This window comes from Osmia lignaria, chromosome 7 (genome assembly GCF_051020975.1).
Source record: "Osmia lignaria lignaria isolate PbOS001 chromosome 7, iyOsmLign1, whole genome shotgun sequence".
NCBI lineage: Eukaryota > Metazoa > Arthropoda > Insecta > Hymenoptera > Megachilidae > Osmia > Osmia lignaria.
In genome coordinates, this window is record NC_135038.1 from 7,877,810 (window position 1) to 7,900,383 (window position 22,574).

Sequence of the window (22,574 nt, forward strand, 5' to 3'; positions counted from 1 at the left end):
GCGACGCGGACTGCCTGCTGTTCGCTCGATCGAGCGACGCGACGCGTTTCCACGGGGCCTACGAGAATCGCTTTGTAACACTTTCACGATGCAATTACGCAGAGGTAAGTATGCGCGGAACACGCTACGCTGACTAGATCGCGCGCGGCGTATCTAACAACAGGGCTAGAGGCTGGCTAGCACGCACGTACACGCGTACGCACACGCATCTATCTAATGGCGCTAGTAATCATAATTAATCGCTCGACATCCTCCGTACGAAGCGGAGATTGCTTCCCGACAACGTTTCAGCTAGGCCATCGAAACGATCGCTCCTCCCGTGGTTCCTCGTCGATCGTTTTCGTCTAACGGTCCCCCGACGATTATCAGCCAGATCTGAGAGACCGGAGTTCTCACGTGTCTGACGAACGCGAAAGAGAGAAAGAAAGAAGGACGTGGCTGTTGGTACAGAGAACAAGAAACGTTATACCACGAATTACCGCCGCTCGGACGGAACTTCGAATTGAGGCTAATTACTGTGAACATCTCTGGCACGCGGTCGCATACTAGAAAACGAAATTAAGCCCCAACGGCGAAGACTTATCGATCCTGGCTGCTAAGTTACTCGCGTTTTAGCAGCCGTTCCAGTGCACCCTTCCTCGCCGCGAGATTATGCAAATAGAGCGCGCTCCAAATTGTTAATTGGACCATCGTTGTCCTACAGTTACCGAAACGTAGCCTTTCCCTGGACGCGTGACAGCACCCGATAAACCGAGGCTTAGGCAAACTTTTCGAACAGGAACGCGTTACCTGCGCCAACAGGTAGACAAACGCACGGACTTTTTTTACCCTTATACCTTGTCGTAAAGTTACTACCCTACCTACCTGACCACGCCAGTGTCAACCGCGATAGCGATCAGCTACTCCGAAACCGTCGCGTCGATTCTGACCCAGGAAAATTCGTTCTCCTCCCCTATCCTGAAACCTATCTACGAGTATCTATCGCCTTCCCATCTACCAAATGAAAATTCGATTCAAACGTCGATAATTTCGTGCAATTCGAATTTAAGTTCGACTCGGTGGGATTACGAAAATTTCAACGGGGTTATCCCGTTCTCAGCGCCTTCTTTCCGTCTACCTTGGAGGAGGGCATGATCCGTCGTGGCGAGTGTTTGCCCGCGCAAAATATTTGCACGAGAAGGCGAGCTCAAACACACCGGCTCCAACCGATGGCCTGTCATTTTCCGAGTAGTACACGCACGTAGCCCGGTCGAATCGCGTTTGCCACGTTTAGACGCGTGCGAAAGCGCCTGTGTACTCGGTCGAGTGTGCACACACGCGTTACCTATGTACACATCGGCTAGCTACGTGTACGCGCGTCCGTCCGTCCGCTTGCCTGCCTGCCTGCCTGCGTGTTCGTACGGACTTTCAAATAGTCCGCGACCCCCAACCCTTTCAGATTTATTTGCATAATTACGGAATCGTTAATGCTGCGCGCTTACTGCCTCGACAACTTGCGGAGAGAAAAAAAAAGAAAAAAGAAGAAGAAGAAGAATCGGTAAGAGATTTGGGCGCTCCGATGGGAGAATAAGCGGCTGGTACGAGCGTTCGAGCATCGGCGCGGCGAAGGTACGGTAACACGAATGAAACGGCAAACCTGTTCGAACGGAATCCACGCTCCTGACGCAGCGTTCCGAGCTTCGACAACGAGCCGATGCCTTTCACTGCGATCTCGTTAATATCTGGTGTGTCGCAAGTCGCAGATAACGATTTACTTGCGAGTAACGCGAATTACCATCAGTTATCGCGCGATCGTAAACAGTATTCCACGTATAAATGATAGTTCGTTTTCTATCTAGTAACTATTACGTTAACTATCTATGATCAGTGAAAATATGTGATATATCCTTTGGTACTCACCCTTGCTCCGAAAGGACGCGTGCTCGCGTTCAGACTCCGTACTGTCCCTCTGTCCAGATCCGAAGTAGCGTCTTCTTCGAATGTATGTTGCTCGGGAGTGAACTCGTGGCTGATGGACAGTGCAGCGGTCAGCGGTTCGATTCGTGGACGAAAAGACGTTAAAAGCGAGCGAAACGAAGCGAAGCGAAGCGCCGGGGGTGGGGCGAACGGAGAACGGGGAACGGAGATAAACGATCTGCCGCGGTAATGTGTTCGATGCTCAAAAACGTCGCGATTGACGTCGACGCGATTCCGTCGTTAAATTGTTTGTTACGGTCGATAAAGGTACACGGTCGAAAGCAAGCGCCATTTTATCCCGTGCACTCGCGGCAACGCGAAAGGTGGACGGACGGTGCACCGCGGCGACGGCTAGGATGGTACGCTCTCCTCTGACAATCCAGCGAACAGCGTTCTAGATGGAATCGAATCGATCCGATTATCGGACCTCCGGCCGTGAACCGTGGCTGGTGGCAATCGTACACGACGCGCACACTGACTTTCTTCACCACTTCTTCTATTTCTTTTTTTCTCTTTAACACAAGTCACTGCGAAACTTTATTGCCGGTCGCGGCCGGAACACTACGCGACCTCGTGCGTCGTTTTCGCGGTACACGCGTTCCTCTGTGCCTTCTAATCTACCGCGCACAGTTACCTGTTTACACGCGAACCACCGAATTACGTGTTTCACACTAGTTGCAGTGGCGGACAAACAGTTAGTTTTTTTCTCCGGATAGAGAACGCGACGCGCGATCGAGTTCAACACGTCCGTCGTGTACAGCGGTAGGACACGAACTAAAGTGGTGAGCCGAAACGTAGCCGAGCTTGCTCGGCTGGTTTCACCGTACCGCTATTCGGCCGTTTCACACTAGCGCCACCATCGGGGCTGCACCCTCACCGTCCATTTTCTTCGATCCTTTCTTACTCCTTCGTATCTCCATATTTCCCTCTCGTCCACGACGATCGCTTCCTCGAGCCTCGATATTACCTTCTTGCGATCCTTCTTCTCACCCTCGAACTTCTTATATCGTAGAGAAAAAGACGCGAACGAACGTGCGATAGACCGGGGTCATTGATTTTTTGAGCCCGTCAAGTGTACCCGCGCGCATGCGCAATCATGCCGGCAGCATGACAGCGGTCGTTCTCACACACGTCCACGATGCTACGGACTTTTATTCTCGATGACTTTCCTCGGTACTTACAGCACCGGAATATCCTTCGATATCGGTTTCGCTTTTCTTCGCCCGTGCTTTTCTTTTCTCCTTCTGGATAGCACTGCCTTCTACCCGTGCCCGGAGGTCATGGATTTTCAATACACTATACACTTTAAAACACGGGAAATCTTGTTCGATTTTCTTCTCTCGTATGAAAAAAACACTTGCACGCGTAAGATTCGATACGAGACACGATACTTGACCGAATAAAATAGAACTTTTAACACTCTCGAGCACGCAACAATCTTCTCGTTCTTTCGAAAATCGTCAACTAACTATCCTTTCGAGACCACGTGATCCTTCGCAATGCATTCTGGGTAAAATCTTGAAACTCAAAACCACGTGATCATCCCGCAATGCATCCTGGGTAAAATCTTGCAACTCAAAACCACGTGATCCTCCCGCAATGCATTCTGGGTAAGATCTTGCAACTCAAAACCACGTGATCGATTCATATAGGATATACCCTTAGCTAAGCCAATCACGTGATCAATTTTTCAAGAGCATCATGGGTAGTTTCTTGCAAATGTCGCGTTCCTCGTCGGTCGTAGTTGCTTATAGTTTCACCGATTTTTACTGGAAAAAGTGAAATAAATTATCGTGTTTGCTTCTCGAACGTTACTTATCGGTGCAGTGTGCGCGTGTGAATGTTAGTTTACGAATCTTTGCGTTTTTAAACGAGTAATTCGTGTTAAAATCGCGACGTATTTCGTGGTTCCATTTTCTGGATGGACGCCGATAAAACGACCGACGAATTTTTTCAAGAAACCGATTCGATCGCTTCCAAAACTCGATCGTGATAAACGAAAACGCGTATTAATGATATTTTCGCGATCAGTGACCAGTGACCAAGGATAATCAATGTGCCAGTACATTGGAAGATTACGGGAGAACGAGGTGCCGTTCAAAGGGGACCCATTACCAGGTTAATCGTTATCTCTGTCATCCTGTAAACAGTTTTATCTCATCGATCGCGGACCCCCCTGGAGTTAGACGACAGCCGAAGGTACATTAAACGCGATTCGAGCATACGATTTTTACCGGTAAGTGCGATCATTTCTTTTTACGACGTTTCCCGTTTTCGCGAGCGTCCAACCGTCCCGTAGCTTTCCTCTTATCGGGTATATCGATAATTCCGTTGTCCTCGCCCGCAGCGAGGTAGCCGATTCCATTAAAAGTAAGAAATTAATTCGCGTAAGGGACGTTAACGAGGGCCCCGACGGATACGGGGATACAGGGATAGGAAATATGGGTCTCGATAATCGAACGCGATCGTAAATGACAAGAGTTATCGAAAGTCGATAGAAAGATGGCGCGGTTAAAGAGCGTAAGACATAATCGAGCGGAAAATGGGGTAGATCGTTCGCGAATGAACTTTCGCGTTCGTTGGTCGATCGGAAAGGCAAAAACGGTGTACCGTCTATCGGGGTCTCCTTGGAAGCCGAGTGAGACGAGGTAATCGGTCGAGCGATCAAGAAGCCCCCTCTCGACCCTTCTACGTCCCCTTTCACCGTTCTCGCGTCGGCAGGGAGCATAGGCAGACGGCTATTTCCGCATGACATCACACCGCCCGCATTTAGGAGCAGCACGATTTTCTATTTTCTTGTCGGTCTACATTGGTGGCCCGCGAAGACCTGCAAGGTCAGCCCCGTCGAGATGCGCCACACAACGCTTTTTATTCCTCTACTGCTTCTTCTTCGTCCACGTTCCCTACGCTCTCCGTCTTGTGCCGTGTTGCTTCGTCGCGCCAACTGTTGCCCCGGCTCCCCTGTTTCTAGAAACCCTTTCGCAAAAACGTCTTATTAAAGCGGTTGTGTCGTGCCGCGAAATTTCCGCGATTAGGCTGCGGGCGGACCGCAACGCGCACGCGGTTCCCTTCCCTCCCCCCTGGTACATATTTCGTGCGGCACGGCAATCTGTGCCTCCGCTCTGCTTCGGTTCTTCTCGCTGGCCAACCGTTCCTTCCTAATCGAGAAATAATTGTACGAATTTGTCCGAGGTCTGGCGAACGGGACAGAAAAGAAATCTCTTCTACGAGCTGTTTTTTCCTCGATTCGTACTCTCTCGGTCTGGAACAATGGAATCGGCGAGACAAAGGAGCGGCTGCTCTTGCTCCACACAGGTACCGTTTCCTCGCGCTAACAAAGTTACCCGTTCGTTAGCGGAATTAGAAATGAACGTCAGCGTGAAAAGAAAAATCGTCAGCGCCTCGAGTCGACGGCTTTGACCACGGGAACCATTACGATCAGTCGTATTCCACGCTTTGTTTAGAAATCTTCGAATTAGCATATTTTAATCGTGTAACGACTTTACGCTCGATCGATGCGTTCTCTTAATAAAGTGTACGCGAGCGAGGAAGAGGAATTCCGCGTGAATAGGTTCGTAAACAGCGGCGAGGATCGTGAGCATTACCGTGTCCTCCTAGTCTTTTATACCTTCCTATACGGGTAATTTATTCCAACGCGGAGGAACTTATCATCCGAGGTAAATTACGAGGTCGGTGCGCGGTTGATAGTCGGCTTCTTGATCTCGAGCTGTTTTCTTTTTTTCCTTTTTTCTCTGTGAAAAAAAGAAAAAGAGGATCTAACGTCGGAGTCAAGCTTGAACGGGAATCGATCGTTTGCTCTGTTTCGTCACAGTATCCGATCGTAGTCGGAGCAAGAGGAGGCTCGGATTCGAAGGTTCTCAGAAATTCTCACCAGTCATCCGTTGGAATTTCATCGAATTTCCGAGAGAGCGGACGCTCCGGTGATTAATAAGTTTTTACGCGCATTACACTTGGCCGCGTAACGAATCGATTTCTCTCCTTCTTTCTCCGCCCGTATTACCTTTGTCATTGTCTTACGTTTTCCGTTCCGTTCCATTTCTTTGCACGTTGTTTTCGACTTTTTCTTCCATTTCCGATGCTCCTCCGTTCGGGAACGAGAATGGTAAAGAAATAGTAGGCGATCGGGAAGACGAAAAGATGGAAAAGGGATTTTTAGTGATAGGATAGAAGAGAGTGGGAGGAGGCTGGGAATAAAAAGGAGAAGGGAACTCGTCGAACGTGGAACTTGGGGTCATAAAAATTCGAAGCGCAGGTATAAAGTAACGATCTACAAGTTCTCGTGCGAGGACGATCCTAATCTCGAGTCGTTGTCGAAGCTCCGAGACGGAAAGCTAAAAAGAAGCTCTCGAATGGAACAGTTGGCCGGTTAAAATGCAGCGGCGTGAGTTTGTTAGAAAACTCGACGGAATGCAGGCTTCGTCTAACGAAAGAATCGCTAGGCGGCAATATTTTTTTCTCGATCTTCTTGCTTCTTTCTTAACTAACGATCTGTCGTTTTTCTACGCGTACGGTGTAAAAGCTGATCCGTCATACGTGTCCTCAAGAGGTAATTAATAGAGGAGAGAAATTTGGTACGGCTCGTCCGTTTGGTAATAAATTCTGCGGAAGGTCGAGAGAGCGAACGTCGCATAAATTTCAGGTGGACGCGCGATAAACGAGCGTTAGCGGTAGACGCGTACGATTTCGCGAATCGAGCCTCTCAGGAGGAGCGAACGTTCGAGCTAATGGTTTCGTAATTGAATAAATGTGGCCGATTAGTCCTGCTGCTGCCTTCCAGACGGTTAACGAGCTACCGTCTAAATAACCGTCCTCCAGTTTACTGCAAATCGAATTTACAGTTAATCGGTATTTAATTTAAATACGCTCGCGTCTTAACAGACTTATCTTTCTCATCAGTAGGCGCGACGATCCGATCTATCTTCGCGTAATAATCACGGATCCGTGATTATTTACCCGCCGTCCCGGTCTCGCGGCGAATTCTCGAAACGTACGAAAGATAAAAAAATTCAAATACGACGATATTTTGCTCGTGAAACGGTGTCGTTTTTACGTTTTTACGCTTCCGTATCGAACAAGAGTTTTATTTCTTATTGCACGAATCAGCGTGCATCGCCTGGATACAACGACAATACATCTGCGACGATAACGGAAAACGAGAGAAAAGTTTCGGTGAAAAGAATGGACAGACGAAGAATTATCATTTACATAGTTCGACGGTCGTACGTTCCGTACGATGAACCGATGATTTTATTTCTTCTTGAATCTAGCCTTCTTCGACGCCATCGTTGAATTTGACGGGGACTTTGGGTTCGATTGATTCTTGTGTTTCTTACTCTCCACGTGTTGAGCGAACGTGCTCTCGGAATTTAACGATAGATTGCACGGCGCGCAATAATACTGGCCTGCAATCAGAATATTCCTTGTAGATCGCAATTAGATCGGCAACGATACCGTTCAAATCGATATAGTCCTCTTACCCGAGGGTGTCCTATAAATCGAATAATCTATAGGTCCAGGAGTGGCGGGGGTTGTCTCGTTCTCGACGCCTGAAATATTTTTCACGTGAAATAATTCATTCGAATAACGTATTGATTTTCCATCGAATTCTTACCAGGGTCGGGAACTGGTAACCCGTTCAATCTGAGCATTCTCAGGTGCCTGGCGCCACGTTTGTGCGTTTCCAATTGATCCTGCCGATTCGCGGAAACTCCGCACAAATCGCAACGCAACGGTGTCGGATAGGTCGGTGGTGTATAAACGGTCGTCGGGGCTGTTGTAGCCGTTGGTGTCGTTCCCGGTGCTGTTCCTGTTCCGGTTGCTGCTATCGCTCCTGGCGCCGGGGTGGTCGGTGGTATCGCTTGCGTTACACCAGCATCTGGTACCACCGGTTGGACAGCTGCTGGAGTCGCTTCCGTCTGAAAAGCCATTCCTATCCCGAATCGGTTGGTAGGATCTATTTGACTGTACTGATTTTGATTTTGCGACTTCTTCGACGGCCTGCAGAATTCAACGCTCTGGTATGACGAACTCGCGGCTGACACAGCTACCTATCTTTTCTACCAAATAATTAGAGACAAGTATGCATCTGTGTACCTCGATCGTCGTCCACCGTTCGCCGCTCTGATATGCTTTTTACCGGCGTAATGTTGCGTCGCGTCCGTTTGCGACGTGAACCACGTTTTACAAATCTGCAAAGGTTCGATTAACATCGCTAGTAAAGATCCTGTTTCATATTTATTTAGGATATCTAGATATTTTATCAAGTATCTTACATCGCAATAATTTTGCCAGTCGTTGGTAGTGCTAGTGATTTGTCCATCCTCGGTCTTCTGTTTCTTCACGCTCTGATTCAGAAACATCGACACCTTCTTCTGATGCGGCTTCCCGTCGTAATGCAACTTTGCTTGCAACGTCGAGTTCATCTGAAATCGTTTTACCATCGCGATATTTAAACAGGAGATACGCTATTCCCGCGTCTAGCTGGATTTTTAACGGATAAAGTAATCGAGCCTTACGACTGCGTTGCATAGATCGCATTTCAGCGGTTTCATTAGTGCCGACAGTTCCCTCTGGGCGCTCGCAACTTTCTCTGCGAAATAGAAACATAAATCAATCTTTAATTAGCTAAACTGCCAGAGGAATCTGGACTCTGATATTTCTCAATGATAATTCCGATGCGAGCGCGCGCGCATCGCGTTATTACATAAAATCTCTAGGTACACAGGGTGTTTGAGAAAATCGGATGAAACTTCGTTTTGGGGGATCAGAAATATCTGAAAATACAAATGAAAAGTTTAGGAAACCATTAAAAACCTAAACTTTTAACTTGCATTTTTCAATGTTTCCGTTCGAAAACTATAAGATTTCATATTTTTTACCCAAAAATTGTTGCTCCCCTGAGACGAAGCGCATCCGAAAATTGTGCCGCAAAAGTGGCGGGAAAAGGGTAAGCGTTCTTTAATTACCTGCATCCTGGGCCGGATCTATGAACTCGTTCTTGCGTTTGTAATATTTGTTCTTCGCTTTGCCGGTCACTTGAATCGTCGGGGACGCGATCGTTGCAGCTGCCGCTTTGTAGGTGGTGTCGTACCATCGTCCGTAAAGGTCGGACGTGTCCGCCTCGGTAGGTACCCACCAGGGTGCAGCCGGTTGTCCAGGAGTTTGCGGTTGCATCGTCGTCGGGTGCATGATGTACGGTGTTGGCACAGGTAGATTTGCAAACGACGTAGTTTCCAGGCTCGTCAGATTGATCGCGGTTTCACCGCTCGATAAACCGGTCGTTGTCTCTTCTGCAGTTACCGGTTGTTGCTGTTGTTGTTGTTCCGTCGATGCCACCAGGCTGTTGCATTTCGGCAATGCGACTAGCGGGACCGGCGGCGGGGGCGGGGGTGGCGGCAAAAAGCATTCCAAACCTGCGTCGCATACGATATGCTTCAACGAAAAACCGAGAAAACAACGTAAAGAATACTTTCCAAGTGTAACTCCTAGGCAGGAGTTCGCTCGAATGCTATCGTCTTCGATATCTGTGAACTTTAAACTTTCACATAGATTTCTCATCGTTAATTTGAAATTTCGCGAGCCGGCTGTGTCAACGAGACAAAATTTGCAACAAGGATTTTTTTTCAAGCCGGAAGAGAACAGAATCAATGGCAACGGTACGCGTTGCGCGTTAGATTTACGAAGCTAATAAAAACTGCGGATGGTTGAAGCGTGTTCGAATCACGCGTAAGAATGCGCGGTTCGAATATAAAGAAAAAGAAAAGTGGCTCGTAAAATACGAAAGCGGTACCCCCCAGCGGGAGATGGGAATCGATGCAATTCGCTCTGATCTCGTTTTGCTAATTTTTAAACAGTCTCCGATAATGTCTTTCATTTTTATTGCTAACGTGCGAGATATATTTTTGCAAACGATCAAGGACGACAGTGCCGCGTCTTCGTTTTGCGCTTCAGGGCCGGGACAAGTTGTTTCGGTACCCATCTGATTATCACTCGAAATGTATCGAGCAATTTGAATGGAAAAATGAACGTGTTACGAAATAATAAATAAACATTATCGTACAATAACGTAGTGAAACGATAGACCGGTACCATCGGTGGCCATGTTACTACACATGGCTCTGTATCTCGAGTCGTCAGCTGATTTCGACGCTCGAACTCTGAATGAAACTGGTCGGTAAGCACGAGACTGTTTGATAACAAGCTTATCTTTTCGCCTCGCGTGTCGAACGCGAGAGGTGGTAGCTGTATTCCTCGAGTATTTATTTTGATAATTGGGCGGACACAGACGTATGAAAAGTGGTATCCGGTTATTTGTATCGAATCTTGGTACCACAAACACGCACGGTGTTGTCCTTGCAAATTATTTCTATCGTTTGAAAAATTCACTCTCTTATGAATTCTTCGAATAACGATGCGATGATTATTACGTACTTTTGGAAAGATTAACAAGTTCGTAGATTTATGGATCTTTGGTTGAATCACTAGACCATACACAGATCCCTAACGCAACGCGAATCAATGGAGATAATTGTTTTCTAGGAAGAAAAACTCACCCGGTATTTCTGGATTTTCGATGATCTTTGCGCTCGACATTTTACAGCTCGAATATACCGAGGATCTTTGTTATCGTACAGAAATAGTTGACAGTGGAGAATAAATAACGGTCCGATAAGAAGGCTAGTTTTCGTTTTCTATACACACCCGGGAATTAATTTTCTCTCCGTCGTTTTACATTTCGCACGTTTCGACGAAACGTGACACCGTTACGATCCATCGATTACGCTTCACTGTCAATTGTTTGTTGAAATGCGCAAAGTTTTGTGAGGTTAATAGGCGAGTTTGACAAGCGACCCGACGACATTACACGCGATATTGAACTGTAATGGCAAAATGGCTGCTGACACTACGTTCGTCGATCGTGAACTATCAGAAATAATAAGAATTGCCAAAGAAAATAGGATCTTTCATGGCCAAACTGTCGAGAATCGTGTAATCGTGAAGGATGGAGGAAAAGGTTGAGCTACTGAAATGTCTCGAGGAAAAAATAGACAGTGGCAAAGCGACGGTAGATCGGCTGAAACTCGTAGGAAAGATCGATGGGGTTGAGAAACTCGTACGAAAGATTCAACAAGAGATTAGATTTTTAGAAAAGGTACGTTCCTCTGAAATTCTTACTAGGAAGGAAACATTTGTCACGTTGCGGTTTTAATAGAAGATTCTTACCTAACTACCAAGGTCTGATTATCTATATAGCTTTGAAACTTATGAAACATCTCGCTTGCATCTAGTTTTAATTGTTCTCTATTATGTAGACGTCCATATGGAACGTTAAAAATATCATGGATTTATAACAATAAACTATTCTCACAAAGGTACAATCTACAGGGAATGTGAAGAAAGAACATCTGCAGAGCACAAATTTGATTCATTTGAATGCTATTGTAGCACGGCTCTTCTGTGCCAATGAACCCACCAATGTTCTGAAACCATTCAAATATCAGAAATCACGTTTAGAAGTAGATATAGTATGCAATGGTGGTGCCTCTTGGGTAAAAGTTATCGCTAGAAATGCCAGAGCTCTTACCTTGATCTCAATGGGCAACGGAGAATACGGTCAGAAATCTGTGCTTGACCAGGCTTCTTCTTTCTTGCAATGCGCAAAATGTTATCCGTATCTTTATAGACCGCCAGAAATTGTATTCCATTTTGCTTATGGCATAGAAATACCTTTAGCTAAAAATTTGGAGCTTATGGGAGTAGCGGTTGAAGGAGATAGGATTGAATGCGAAGAAGAAAAAAGCATGGACATACATGGTATAAACTTTTTCTTGTACACATTAGTTACAATTTTAAGAAAGGTACTCATCGTTGTGTCTGTTATTCCGGAGACAGATATAGACGAAAAATTCTCAACACGGATGTACACGTCAGAATTCAATGGAGAACCATTGGACGAATCGAAAAGGAATACAAACTCGAATCTAGACACCCTTAATGTTTCTCCTCTGGAAACTGAAATAAAGATCCTTAATTTGGATGTATCAACTTTATTAGCATACGTGACAAATATGACTAATGGGTATGATCATTTTATTTATCGTGAACCGTTGCTTACGCAACAAGCGGAAATGGAGAGAAAACGTCCAGTGAAGCCAATATTAGAAAGCATATTTAAAGATAAAGAACTGATAGTCTGCCAGACTGCTTATGAAAATTTTATGAACATCATAGATGTTATTGGCGGACCTAAAGAGACTCTCAGGGCGAAAGAATTACTTAGTAGAGTTCGGATCGTGAACGATATACCCGCTGGCAGAATCATAGAGAAATTAAATTTGGGTGGTAAAATCAAAGACAGATCTAGACTGGTGTTTGCCACCGGTGAAAATACGAAAAGTATCACGGTATCGGCTAACGAAGGATTTGTTAGAGCAGCACGTATGCAGGTACTGGTATTTTATATTACGAATCATAGCAGTTTCAAACAACTTTAGTGAGACATTTTTACAGGGTATTGAATGCACAGTTTTCTTGCATGAACCTAGATCTCTTTCAGAGATTAAAGAGGGCTATGCTACAAAGATAAGCCCATCTTGATACCGGTCGAACGTTGAAAAATTATCCTAGATCATTGAAAAAGAAACACACGTACTACATGAGAAATATTTCTATTCTTTACTGGTCAATTATTACATTAGGTTTGTTCGTCCACGCACCCATCCGTACCTTCTTCAAATTCTGCAAAAGGTGAATCGAGTAAAATTAAAATAGAAATGTTTCAAATGTAAAAGAATTACAAGTATATACCGTTAATAAATTTGTTGAAGTGTGGATTTCTTTCTCTCGCTAATCGAATGTACTCTTTATATTTCATCTCGTTTCCAAGCTTTTTGTAACATTTAGCGCTATTTAAAAGTGCCTTTAAATTCGCCTCGTGTATTTTTAATGCCCATTCGCAGTCGTCTAAAGCTTTTTCGTACAATCCAAGACGAATGTACGATAAAGCTCTGTTATTCCATAACACGGACGAATCTTTTCGTTGTTCCAGTGCTTTGCTGTAATAAGTCACAGCTTTTTCATAATTTTCCTCCTTAAATGCTCCATTGCCGATCCTTTTCATCGTTTCCGCTCGTTCGTTTCGAATTTTTCGACTCTCCGCTCTTTCCTTCGCATCCTTCTCTACACTCGACATAAACGCTTCTGTATAAATATAAATTTTTAATTAGTACGGCAATTAGTAACAGCTGAAAGAATAATTTATACCTCGTGACATTTGTTCGTCGGTGATGTTCTCATCTTTTGAATATTTGTTGATCACTGTACGATTGACCTTTACTTTCAATTCGTCATCTTCAGAGAAGTCCTTGGTCGGTTTCGTTTCTAAAATTTCGTCCGCCAATATCTGACCGTGTTTTTGTTCCTCAGGGTCGGGAGATGCTAATTTCTTCACAATTTTCTCTTGAAAAATGATAAAACATCTTAAGTTTTGTTTGCGATTCAATTAGATACACGGGCACTTACCAACTTCGTTAACGCGATGCATAAAATTTTGGAATTCTTCCTCCGTTACGTGTTTATCAGCAGTTAGATTGCTTATCATTTCTTCGCCTTCTTTTATTTTTTCGTCCAGTTCGTCGTTATTTATTGTTCCTTCCATACTTCTTGCAATATTTAATGATGATCGTAACAGAAAAGATTGATCCAACTAAACCAGAGACTAGTTTCCATAGAAACGCATAATACTGTGAGAGAAATTGAACGCGTACAAAAGTAAAATGTTTGGCGCGATATTACGAATGCGATTCACCTGTTAATTGATTAGGATAATTATTAAACGAGGACGTAATGTGTAGTTTGAATTGATTTATTACAAAAGAAACCAGATCACGTAACAAAGTAACAAGTAAGGTGACAAACTATGGGTTAATTTATGCGTGTTGTTACATTTTTTTGCAAAGTGTTTTTAATTACAGAAAAATTCGTAGTCGCAGGAAAAATTTTATTCAGTTCATTGAAAAAGAAAAAATAAGGAAGTTATCCCATTTGTTAACCATTAGATCCTTTTCTTGTAGGAAATTCTGGAAGACTTCCAGTATTATAATAGGTCTGCTCCATATTTGTAACAGAAAACGTTTGTGACGATCCTATTACATTTTCTGAACTATCATTTTCAATCTCCTCAACCTCCAGCGGATCCATCTCTGTATCCTCTTCCATTTCAAACGACAGATCCACTTCATCTTTTATAAAAACTCCACATTTCACTGGTTCATTAACGTCCACCTTGCAACTTTCTTTCCTCCTGTCCAAGGGTTCGTTAGTCTTTACATTTTGGGTGATAGCCGGTGGTTTCCCAGCTGTTATTTCAACCTCATCCATTATACACAATTTCTTTAAAGGCAATGGACTGTCTTTTGAAATAGCTGATAAAATACGGGGCCAACTGATAACTGGATCAGGAATCTCTTTCCTCTTTAGGACAGACGTATTTGAAATTCCTTTACTGGTGCTTGGCATATCGTTTATGTCTACAATACTGATTCCAGATTTACCCGTCTCCAAGCGTTGACTCAATAAATTAATGTTATTCTCTTTGCTTTTTTTAGTTGTTTCCAAAGGTAATTTATTCGTTATCTTATGAGGATGAGTAGAAGAAGGGAACCGCGTTGCTTGGCAGGTAGTTTTATTTTGTGATCTAGCATTTGGATCATGATCAGATGGTATTGTTTTGGTAGATAAACTTTTAGTTTCTTCTAGCTTTAAACGGGACACGGTTGACGCGTCGTGAGACGCGTTGTTCGATTCCCCTACCAAAACGGACGTCTGTATGTGCCGCAATCCGGTAACTTCCAAAATTTCGGCCAACTTTAGCAATCTTCTAACCTCACTTTGTACGACTTGTATTTCACCGCAATACATGAAGTTGATAATAGTCTTCAGATCATCGGCCTCGATGTCGTGGAGTATAATCATAGGGTGAGGATGCTCGTTAGCCACCAGCAATCGACGAAAGAAGGAGCTCGAGTTGGCCAATACCATTTTGTGACACTTCAAAATCGTTCCATCTTTACACACTAAGGAAAGATCTACAAACTGTTGCTTCTCGTAACACGTATCGAGGGAAACCGCTAAATGCGACGGGAAACTGTGCCACTTTAAGTTCAACACCGTTTCTTCCCTCATTTTGAATATTGTAATTGGTAGCTTTCGATTTAACGCGGACTTTTCGCAGTGAGCAACTTTGGTTTATGATAACACACTCGCCATGACATGTGCTGCTGTCATCGCAACTACGTTTCAACCGCCTTTACGCTTACAAACTCGTGGATACAAAAATCTCTCTACCTTCTATCCAAAGATCATAGACAAACTTGTCGCGATATTTTAAATTCGACGTGCATATATTCGTACACTTCGTTTCGCTCGTACTTGCTACAAATAAATAAATTTCAACTGATCGTATAGTTTTTCGAGAAAACAGGTACGAGTGGGGGTTCTACTTTTTAAAAATAACCTGTATAGCAATCGATTTCCGCCAGCTAGATGCCAACATTATCTAGGGGGTGGCAAATAAACCATCGGATTGAAATGTTTGTTACAAAACTATAATTCTTTTTTACAAATTCGAAACTATTTTTTACACGATTCAGTTTCTTCTTTTAATTATCGTCCCAAGTATTTAAACTTTAAATGATTTTGAAAGAAAATGTACAATCGCAGGTATTTCTCATTGCGCGATATTATAATTATTCAGAATACCGTGTATAGGATGATTAATTGATATAAAATTCATTTTGTCCAAGAAGCGTTCGATGAATGCTTTGATTAACGCGCCCGTTTAGTCGCGCATGCGCGTTTCATCGCCGTTGTGATTCTCGAAATATCTCGAAATCGAAATGTTGCCAGCGATCCCTCGATGCCAATTGAGTTCGATAATTGCAAATGGTCGTTTAATAACAGATGATTGAACGCGTTCCGCGGCGCGGCCTAGCATTTATCTGTCAAAACTGGTGACGGACGGCCGACCGGCGATGAGCCGACACACGCGCGCCTCTTGATACTTTCGCGCGACGATTTTAGGTTATCGTTTCGATCGCTTCGATGAAAACACTCGTCGTGTGTACGTTTAACACGTTCAGCGGTTACATTTACCGAGCTGCATAAACGCATCGATCCCGTTAAAGTGTCTACGAAATAACCCGCCTACATTATTATGTGATGATCGTGAACTGTAAACAAACGGGACAAAGAAAGAGAGAGAGACAGTGAGAGAACGATGAGAGAAGAAGGAAGGAACAAAAGGAAAATGCAAAACATTCGAGCCGATGCATTCTGCTATCTCATCGTGGCAATGCTTTTTCTGGCGCCATTCAGTTACGCAGGTAAGCGGGAATTCTCTGCAACTGTTCGATATTTATTCGGCGTAACGTTAAACCGTCTTTCTAGCAGATGAGCCGTTGAAATTGGTTCGTTCAACCGAACCGAACCGAACCATTGGGGTCACCCCTGTAAGTCCACAATAGTCTTCTTCCGCTTTTCTCTCTTCGTCTCGTTGCTTCCCCTCTCTATCTATCTCTGTCCCTCCTTCCCTCTCTTTCTTTCTCTTTTCCCCATTCTTATTCTCTCGCTCTCTCTTCTACGTCTCTTCTCGTCCCGGCTTTTGGTCCAGAAATCGAGGGCTGCCTCCCGGCCTGCACTTGTCCTGTGTTTTTTCGCTAATACGTCGATACGTTTCGGTTCGATCTTCCTCAGCTGCTTTGGATTTTATCATTAATCACCCAACCAACCAGTGTTAGGTGCCACCGACGACTTTGTTTTGTAATCGCGTTTATCAAGAAGAGCGTGTTTTCCCGTTTCCCGTGTCGCTACGTAATTGAAGACACATTTATCCGGTACGATTTGCACTCTCGGACTTTCCTGTTACTCTGAATTTATATTTAAATCGTTCCGCACGGTTTATCGATGTCTCCTTGCCCCGGCAAACTGTTGCATTTCATTACAAAGGGAGCTATTTCGCAACATTGCCCCGTAAGAAACGTATCTGGTTATGTAAGATGAAATGTGTGTATTAAAAATATCCGATATTGTCTAGGGAAGAAGAGCAGAGGTTATCAAATGGAGCAATCTCAGCTACGTTCTTACTTTCTGGCAAAAAAGATGCTCGTTTTGTTCGTATTAAAGAAGATGAGTCAACGCGATAACAAAGTTCACGTATGCTTAACGCGTTGCGTTTGTTCTCATTCTTTCGCCAAACGAGTTACGAACGATAGATAAAGGCGAGCACGTATGTACGCATGAGTACCGTGTAAATACACGTATACGCGATTTCTAGGGTGAGTAATTAACGCTAACTCGTCGCTCTTGACGGGCGTGATTAACTTTGCGAAACAAATAATTTTCCCGTGACGATTTTGTTAATCATCCCGGCGTACTCCCGTTTCCATTGGGTGTAATTCGTTTCAGCCAGGGTATGATTGTTATTCGCAGTCGCCTACTGTTGCCACGCAGGCACGCTCTTCTCGTGGAAAACACACATAGTTGCGTAATTTCGTTGTCTGACCACAGTGTGTAATATTCTACTTTGAGTCGAAGATACTTATTACATAATATCTCAAGATGGAGTCCCGGTTTCGTCGAAAGCGCGTAGAAAATTAAAAGGGAAGAATGGAAATTCGAAGATTTTGCTTTTTCGAATAGAAATACGCGGGCGCATCGATGAATCCGAATGAAAGGTCCCATTGTTCGATCGAGCTATGAATTCCGCGACGTTATCGGGAAAAAAATTCATCAGCCCGCAGGAACGATGCGAATTAATTGCCGAGGATCGAGCACGATATCTTAAATCGAATTGCAGATGTTCGCAATCTTCTCGAAGCCGAATACGTTATCGCCAAGCTTATTTCGGTTTTTCATTTTCGTTTAAGTACTTCTTATTGTTCGTACGAACGGTACCGAATGTCCGCTTATCGAATTAAATGGAGTAGCATCGATTTAAAGCGAAAGAAAGTCCCTTAATTTGCTTGACTCAACCACCGTATAGTTAACCCCCTGTATTCTAGCTGATAAAACGAATTCGTCTCAATTAACTGATTCAGCCAATCTCGACTCACGCAGTGTCGATAGAGTCGCAAAGATACGACGCACATTCGACATCAGGCTCTTTGTGCTTTTCATTCGAGGGAAACAAAAGAATAATCGGTGGACGTCGGATGATAACAGGCAGATAAACGAGCGTAATGTCCACTCGTGATTAAGAAATACGCGAACGAAGCTGATCACAGGTGGATGCTACTTTCATTGTTTCGTTCTTTCAGAGATAAACGTTGTTTCTCTTCTTTCGACTCGTAGGATTCAAATTTTACTTTCTGATTAATTAATCGAACACACGTATATTTCCTGATTTAACGTACACTCCTGTGAATCGATTCGCATTGTTCGCTACTGCATTTCTTTGCTAGCCGTCCGTGGCTAATGTATCCATATCTATTAACCCCTGGTTAGACGAATCAACTAGATAAACTCCTCGTGTCCCCCGCTTCCAATTCCCATCGATCGAACGATCGAACAACGTTGGTCGTTGATTTTCTCGACGCGGTGGCCGTCAAGGATTAAAGAGTAATTTAACGACGAGACAGGCAGGGGTGACCGTAGGTAATGGAAAGAGCTGGGAAACAATTTTCGTTCGTTGCTTTCAAGGGTTGTTCTAATGTATAAAGAAACATCTTTTCACGTATTGATCCAGATTCTTCGTCGGAGAACAGGACGAGCGGGATGAGACGATGCGACACGCAAAAGGCATTGGATCAATGCGGTCCGAACGAAAGATGCGTTCAAAATTCGAAGGACGAGGAAGCGCAGTGCATGTGCCAGATTGGTTTTGAACTGGAGAACGGCCAGTGTATACACCTTGCCACTACCACGATGGTTAGCATCACTACCGTTCAATCGGACGTCAAAGTGGACTCAGGAGGTACTTGAAGTTCGATAGATGTATTCCTTACAATAACAAAATTAACCGTGTAGACTCGAGTGGAGGGAAAATTTTCCACGATAGATTGCTTATAGATTAATTTTCGCCGACCGATAACAACACGGTTGCATTAGCCTTTATTATTCATTGCTTGGCGATACGGCTCATCGTATCGCTAACGTGAAAAAGAAACGGTCGGGCAAGAAGCCAGCTGTGCGTTTAGCGCAACACGCGCTGCTCATTATGCACGGGTCAATCCACTAAAACGTCATTGTTTTTTTTTGAATTTTTGTTTAGGTAGTTCTGTAGCTGCTGGTTTGTTAATACCAACCTTCCTCGTAGTAATCGGTGTGCTGCTCTACCTCGGCGCGAGACGATACAAGTGGCTGCAACGATTTCGGCTCTTCCGCCCGAATCGTTACGGTAATGTGCTAGTCACGAGAGACGACGATGACGATGACGACCCGCCGATAGCGTGAGGAAACACGTAACCGTAATTAACGCGCGTGCCGTGTACCCGAGATTGGATTTTAATCGAGAGCACGAACTTTAGCACGAGTGACACGCTTTCGTTACACGATTCGCGATTTAAAGCGGCAAGCTTTGAGTTAACCGTCTGAGTTGCCTTACAGTTCAGAAATAAAAATCTCCTCTTCCCATTCTGTTTGTTCCTCGTTCACTTAGACGAGTCTCGATTCATTTTTTCTGCCGATTCTTGCACAAGCAATCCATTCGCTCGAACGTTCAAATTTTGTTCACGAAAGTCTTCTCGAAGCTTGTTACGCTTAGGGAACAATGTAATGTGTAACTCTGTGTGTGTACATATCAAGGGAAAGTTTAGGTACATGGTACATGTACGAGGGGAACATCGTCGAACTGAATTAAGAGGCTAAACATGTAGCAACGTCCGTTGGAGTAGACGCGTTTTACGCTGGTAATCGAACGTCATTCAGATCGTATGATCGATGATCTTTTCTTTCAATCGACAGTCGTACCAGGGTAAACGCTGCTACTCGCACGAGATCGTTCATTGCGTGTTTCTATACACGATGGTTGTAATGGATACGGGATAAGTGACTGCGTTTTCGATAGATTTTAAGAGCATACTGAAAGCATAATTTTTTACGATGTTATTAAAGTAAGAGCAGGTCAGTGAAGTTTACACGTTCTTGATATATTGTATAAAGACGGTGATTAAACGATTCGATTTTCACTCGATGTCAAATTTAGGATGTTATTAGGTAATCTGATTCGAATTGGCCCGCTGAATGACGAGCGAGATCATGATTATCCGCGAATCTTGTATTTTTTTACATGCACCACGAACCACCGTTCGTTACTGCTTAAGTATACGAAATTTTGTGTAAATTGATAAGGGCTTCTGGTGTATTCGGTCGTATCGTGTATAGATAAAGTTTTATCGTTTTCTCTGAATGTCTTGTTCTTTCGAGGATAACTCTACGAACGAAGAATATCGACGACGTTTGATTTCACTTTACCAAAGAATAAAGGTTCCACGATCTAAATTAGTACATAACTTTCGGTCGTACATAGTGTCTGGCAAAGAATTCGTGGCTGGGATCTTCTTCCTACGAGCCACCAACTATACATTCCTCCAGTATTTCCGTACCGTTTATTGTTCTGTAATTAATGCAATTGAACGAATTCGACTCGATGAAAAGGAAAGTGCGCGAACCAGAGTTGACGATTCCGAGTTAACTTTTAAACTGCAAGACGTTTAGGAGCTACTGCACTTATACCAAAACAATCATTACGGTTTTTACTTTGCTCGATATCGTTTGTGTAATATAACAAAATTTGTAAATATAATAACTTCCCGCTGTTCCGCGGGTGCGTATTCTTGCCAGCCAACAGTCTTTTTTCTTTCTATATAGCGTATAATTTTAATCGTGATTTCGAAAAAAATTGCATTGTCTATAAATATATATATATAAATATATAAATATTCCTATAATAAAGAAAAAAGAAGAGGAGCCTTCGCTCGCAAAAGATTTGCGAGATTTATATACAGGTAGTTCGGATAGGGGTGGCATCCTTTGAGGGAGTGGTAGCTGGGGTGATTCTGAACAACTTTTTCTATTAACGAGTATTTTGGTAAAGGATTAAGTGGTTCAGAATCACCTCAGCTGCCACCCCCTCAAAGGATACTCACCTCTATCCGAACATCCTGTACGTATTTAACCTATTCTTGTACTCTATCATTTTTGTACAGAAGTATGCACGAGAAGCAAATCGTAATAATCAGACGGTGCTTGAGATTTCATATTTTTATAGTTCGCGAGTGCAAATTGAAACTGGTTGCTACTGGTACCAGCGAATTATTGTTTCCGACAACGTATCGCCGAAATTTCTCTAACATTTTGCAATGTTAACATAGCCTTTCATTTGTTACTACGGACCCATCGCTTTCTATGCAATGCAATTTAACAATTTGATTAAACGTAATCATCGTTACACCCCCTTTTTTCTGTGATGAATTTCGAGTTATCTTTGACGGGATATTTGCTATCGAGTTAGTCGCATTTCTCTGGCACAATTTGTTAACAGTGATATTTACTCGATTCGTAGTGCTAACGACTTTTTACTACTTGACAACGAAACATCACTTTCGAACCGTAGCGTTCGTCGTTGTGTTCTTCGAGTCTACTAATTAAGAAATTCATTTTCTTCGACATTTTCGAATATGCGTACGAAACGAATCATTCAAATTGAGGTCAGCGTTGACTGCAACGATGAATTTTGTAAATATTTCAGTATCGATAAATATGGAATAGAGAATAAAGAAAATAACAGCGAAGCGTGTTGTTCATTCGACTTACCCCTTTTAATAATCCGATTCTCGTTTGATATTTTCAAGTGTCATAATTCGATTAATTGTCGTACAATTTAAAATTGTGCATCGACAATGCATCGAATAGACAATTAAACTCATTTTTGTGGGTCTCCAAAACGTAGCAACCTCCTCGCGGTGGGACCCGGGCAATCGGTATTCTTTGAAATGCAATATTCAATACTGTATATCAAACAATATCGAGCTAATTGGCTACGAATTTATCATCTCCTTTCGGCCTTGAGAAAAAGCATGCTGTTTGTAAAAAATTCAAAATTGAAACGAAACATTTTACTCGTTTGGTGAAAAATAAACTTGTACCACTTTATTTTCACTCTTTAATATCGTACGTCATTGTTGGTATAATTTACAATTATACTCGGGGAAAAAACTTATTAGCTATTAATATCGAAGAAGAAAAAATAAGGTAATAATAATCGAGACGACGAAATTGTGCTTTCGTGAACAATCGTTTGCACTTGCGTGTATCACGCGATAGAATAATAATTTAATTCGCAAGAATGGTATAATCGTGCGCGTATTTACAAGTTTTACCGAAAATAGAAACAATTGCAGGATGATTTATACCTTCGACCCAATTTTTTATTCATTCTATAAACGTACCACTGTGATAATATTGAAGATGCATGATAGGATAACAACGTAGCCTTAGAGAAGAAGTAAAATAGGAAAGAATCAGCTTATCATCGATAATAATTATATTATTACTAGAGTATTGTTTCAGATATCCGTATCTTTCGATCGTTGTCTTTAGAG

At 43.3% G+C, this 22,574-nt stretch overlaps 5 protein-coding genes across 25 annotated transcripts in view; 2 read left to right on the forward strand and 3 right to left on the reverse strand.

Moving 5' to 3' along the window:
- Window positions 1-3,065, reverse strand: part of Eph (Eph receptor tyrosine kinase) — an 80,784-nt gene extending 77,719 nt beyond the window's left edge. For 3 of the 20 annotated variants that reach the window (XM_034324224.2, XM_034324226.2, XM_034324240.2), the window contains exon 1: window positions 1,900-3,059. The gene's annotated coding sequence lies outside the window, so the exon portion shown is untranslated. Of the gene's footprint in view, window positions 1-1,899 lie in introns of all 20 variants that reach the window. The other 17 variants (XM_034324228.2, XM_034324244.2, XM_034324245.2 and 14 more) reach the window with 13 other exon arrangements.
- Window positions 3,066-6,976: 3,911 nt separating this feature from the next.
- On the reverse strand, window positions 6,977-10,671 carry LOC117604315 (zinc finger protein 346). 2 transcript variants are annotated; one of them, XM_076689013.1, is made up of 8 exons: window positions 10,530-10,671; window positions 8,943-9,500; window positions 8,493-8,566; window positions 8,250-8,399; window positions 8,071-8,165; window positions 7,589-7,974; window positions 7,455-7,523; window positions 6,977-7,379 (listed from the first exon to the last, which is right to left on the reverse strand). In XM_076689013.1, the coding sequence occupies exons 1-8, from the start codon at window positions 10,567-10,569 to the stop codon at window positions 7,225-7,227; spliced, it is 1,527 nt and encodes a 508-aa protein (XP_076545128.1). In that variant the 5' UTR covers window positions 10,570-10,671; the 3' UTR covers window positions 6,977-7,224. The 2 variants fall into 2 exon arrangements, with proteins under 2 accessions (XP_076545128.1, XP_034180144.2); XM_034324253.2 differs by having other exon boundaries at window positions 6,978-7,379; window positions 8,943-9,389; window positions 10,530-10,669.
- Window positions 10,672-10,978: 307 nt separating this feature from the next.
- Window positions 10,979-16,152, forward strand: LOC117604317 (UPF0415 protein C7orf25 homolog). The gene is made up of 4 exons (XM_034324255.2): window positions 10,979-11,128; window positions 11,349-11,790; window positions 11,869-12,422; window positions 12,487-16,152. The coding sequence occupies exons 1-4, from the start codon at window positions 10,979-10,981 to the stop codon at window positions 12,571-12,573; spliced, it is 1,233 nt and encodes a 410-aa protein (XP_034180146.1). The 3' UTR covers window positions 12,574-16,152.
- LOC117604321 (tetratricopeptide repeat protein 12-like) lies at window positions 12,629-15,159 on the reverse strand. Its single transcript, XM_034324267.2, has 6 exons — window positions 15,052-15,159; window positions 14,341-14,367; window positions 13,498-13,612; window positions 13,240-13,434; window positions 12,784-13,176; window positions 12,629-12,714 (listed from the first exon to the last, which is right to left on the reverse strand). Exons 1-6 carry the CDS (start codon window positions 15,157-15,159, stop codon window positions 12,671-12,673), a joined length of 882 nt encoding a protein of 293 aa, XP_034180158.2. The 3' UTR covers window positions 12,629-12,670.
- On the forward strand, window positions 15,963-22,494 carry LOC143305426 (uncharacterized). Its single transcript, XM_076689015.1, has 3 exons — window positions 15,963-16,358; window positions 18,719-18,946; window positions 19,244-22,494. The coding sequence occupies exons 1-3, from the start codon at window positions 16,253-16,255 to the stop codon at window positions 19,423-19,425; spliced, it is 516 nt and encodes a 171-aa protein (XP_076545130.1). The 5' UTR covers window positions 15,963-16,252; the 3' UTR covers window positions 19,426-22,494.
- Window positions 22,495-22,574: the final 80 nt, after the last annotated feature.

Coding starts and splice junctions, on each gene's coding strand:
- LOC117604317 (XM_034324255.2), top strand. CDS start 10,979: ATGGAGGAAAAGGTTGAGCTACTGAAATGTCTCGAGGAAAAAATAGAC. Junction 11,129..11,348: donor AGATTAGATTTTTAGAAAAG/GTACGTTCCTCT, acceptor ATTCTCACAAAG/GTACAATCTACAGGGAATGT. Junction 12,423..12,486: donor TTAGAGCAGCACGTATGCAG/GTACTGGTATTT, acceptor ACATTTTTACAG/GGTATTGAATGCACAGTTTT.
- LOC143305426 (XM_076689015.1), top strand. CDS start 16,253: ATGAGAGAAGAAGGAAGGAACAAAAGGAAAATGCAAAACATTCGAGCC. Junction 16,359..18,718: donor GGCGCCATTCAGTTACGCAG/GTAAGCGGGAAT, acceptor GTATTGATCCAG/ATTCTTCGTCGGAGAACAGG. Junction 18,947..19,243: donor CGTCAAAGTGGACTCAGGAG/GTACTTGAAGTT, acceptor ATTTTTGTTTAG/GTAGTTCTGTAGCTGCTGGT.
- LOC117604321 (XM_034324267.2), bottom strand. CDS start 15,159: ATGAGGGAAGAAACGGTGTTGAACTTAAAGTGGCACAGTTTCCCGTCG. Junction 13,435..13,497: donor GCATCGCGTTAACGAAGTTG/GTAAGTGCCCGT, acceptor TCATTTTTCAAG/AGAAAATTGTGAAGAAATTA. Junction 12,715..12,783: donor CTTCAACAAATTTATTAACG/GTATATACTTGT, acceptor CACCTTTTGCAG/AATTTGAAGAAGGTACGGAT.
- LOC117604315 (XM_076689013.1), bottom strand. CDS start 10,569: ATGTCGAGCGCAAAGATCATCGAAAATCCAGAAATACCGG. Junction 8,567..8,942: donor AGATCCGGCCCAGGATGCAG/GTAATTAAAGAA, acceptor TCTATTTCGCAG/AGAAAGTTGCGAGCGCCCAG. Junction 7,380..7,454: donor GATTTATAGGACACCCTCGG/GTAAGAGGACTA, acceptor TTCTGATTGCAG/GCCAGTATTATTGCGCGCCG.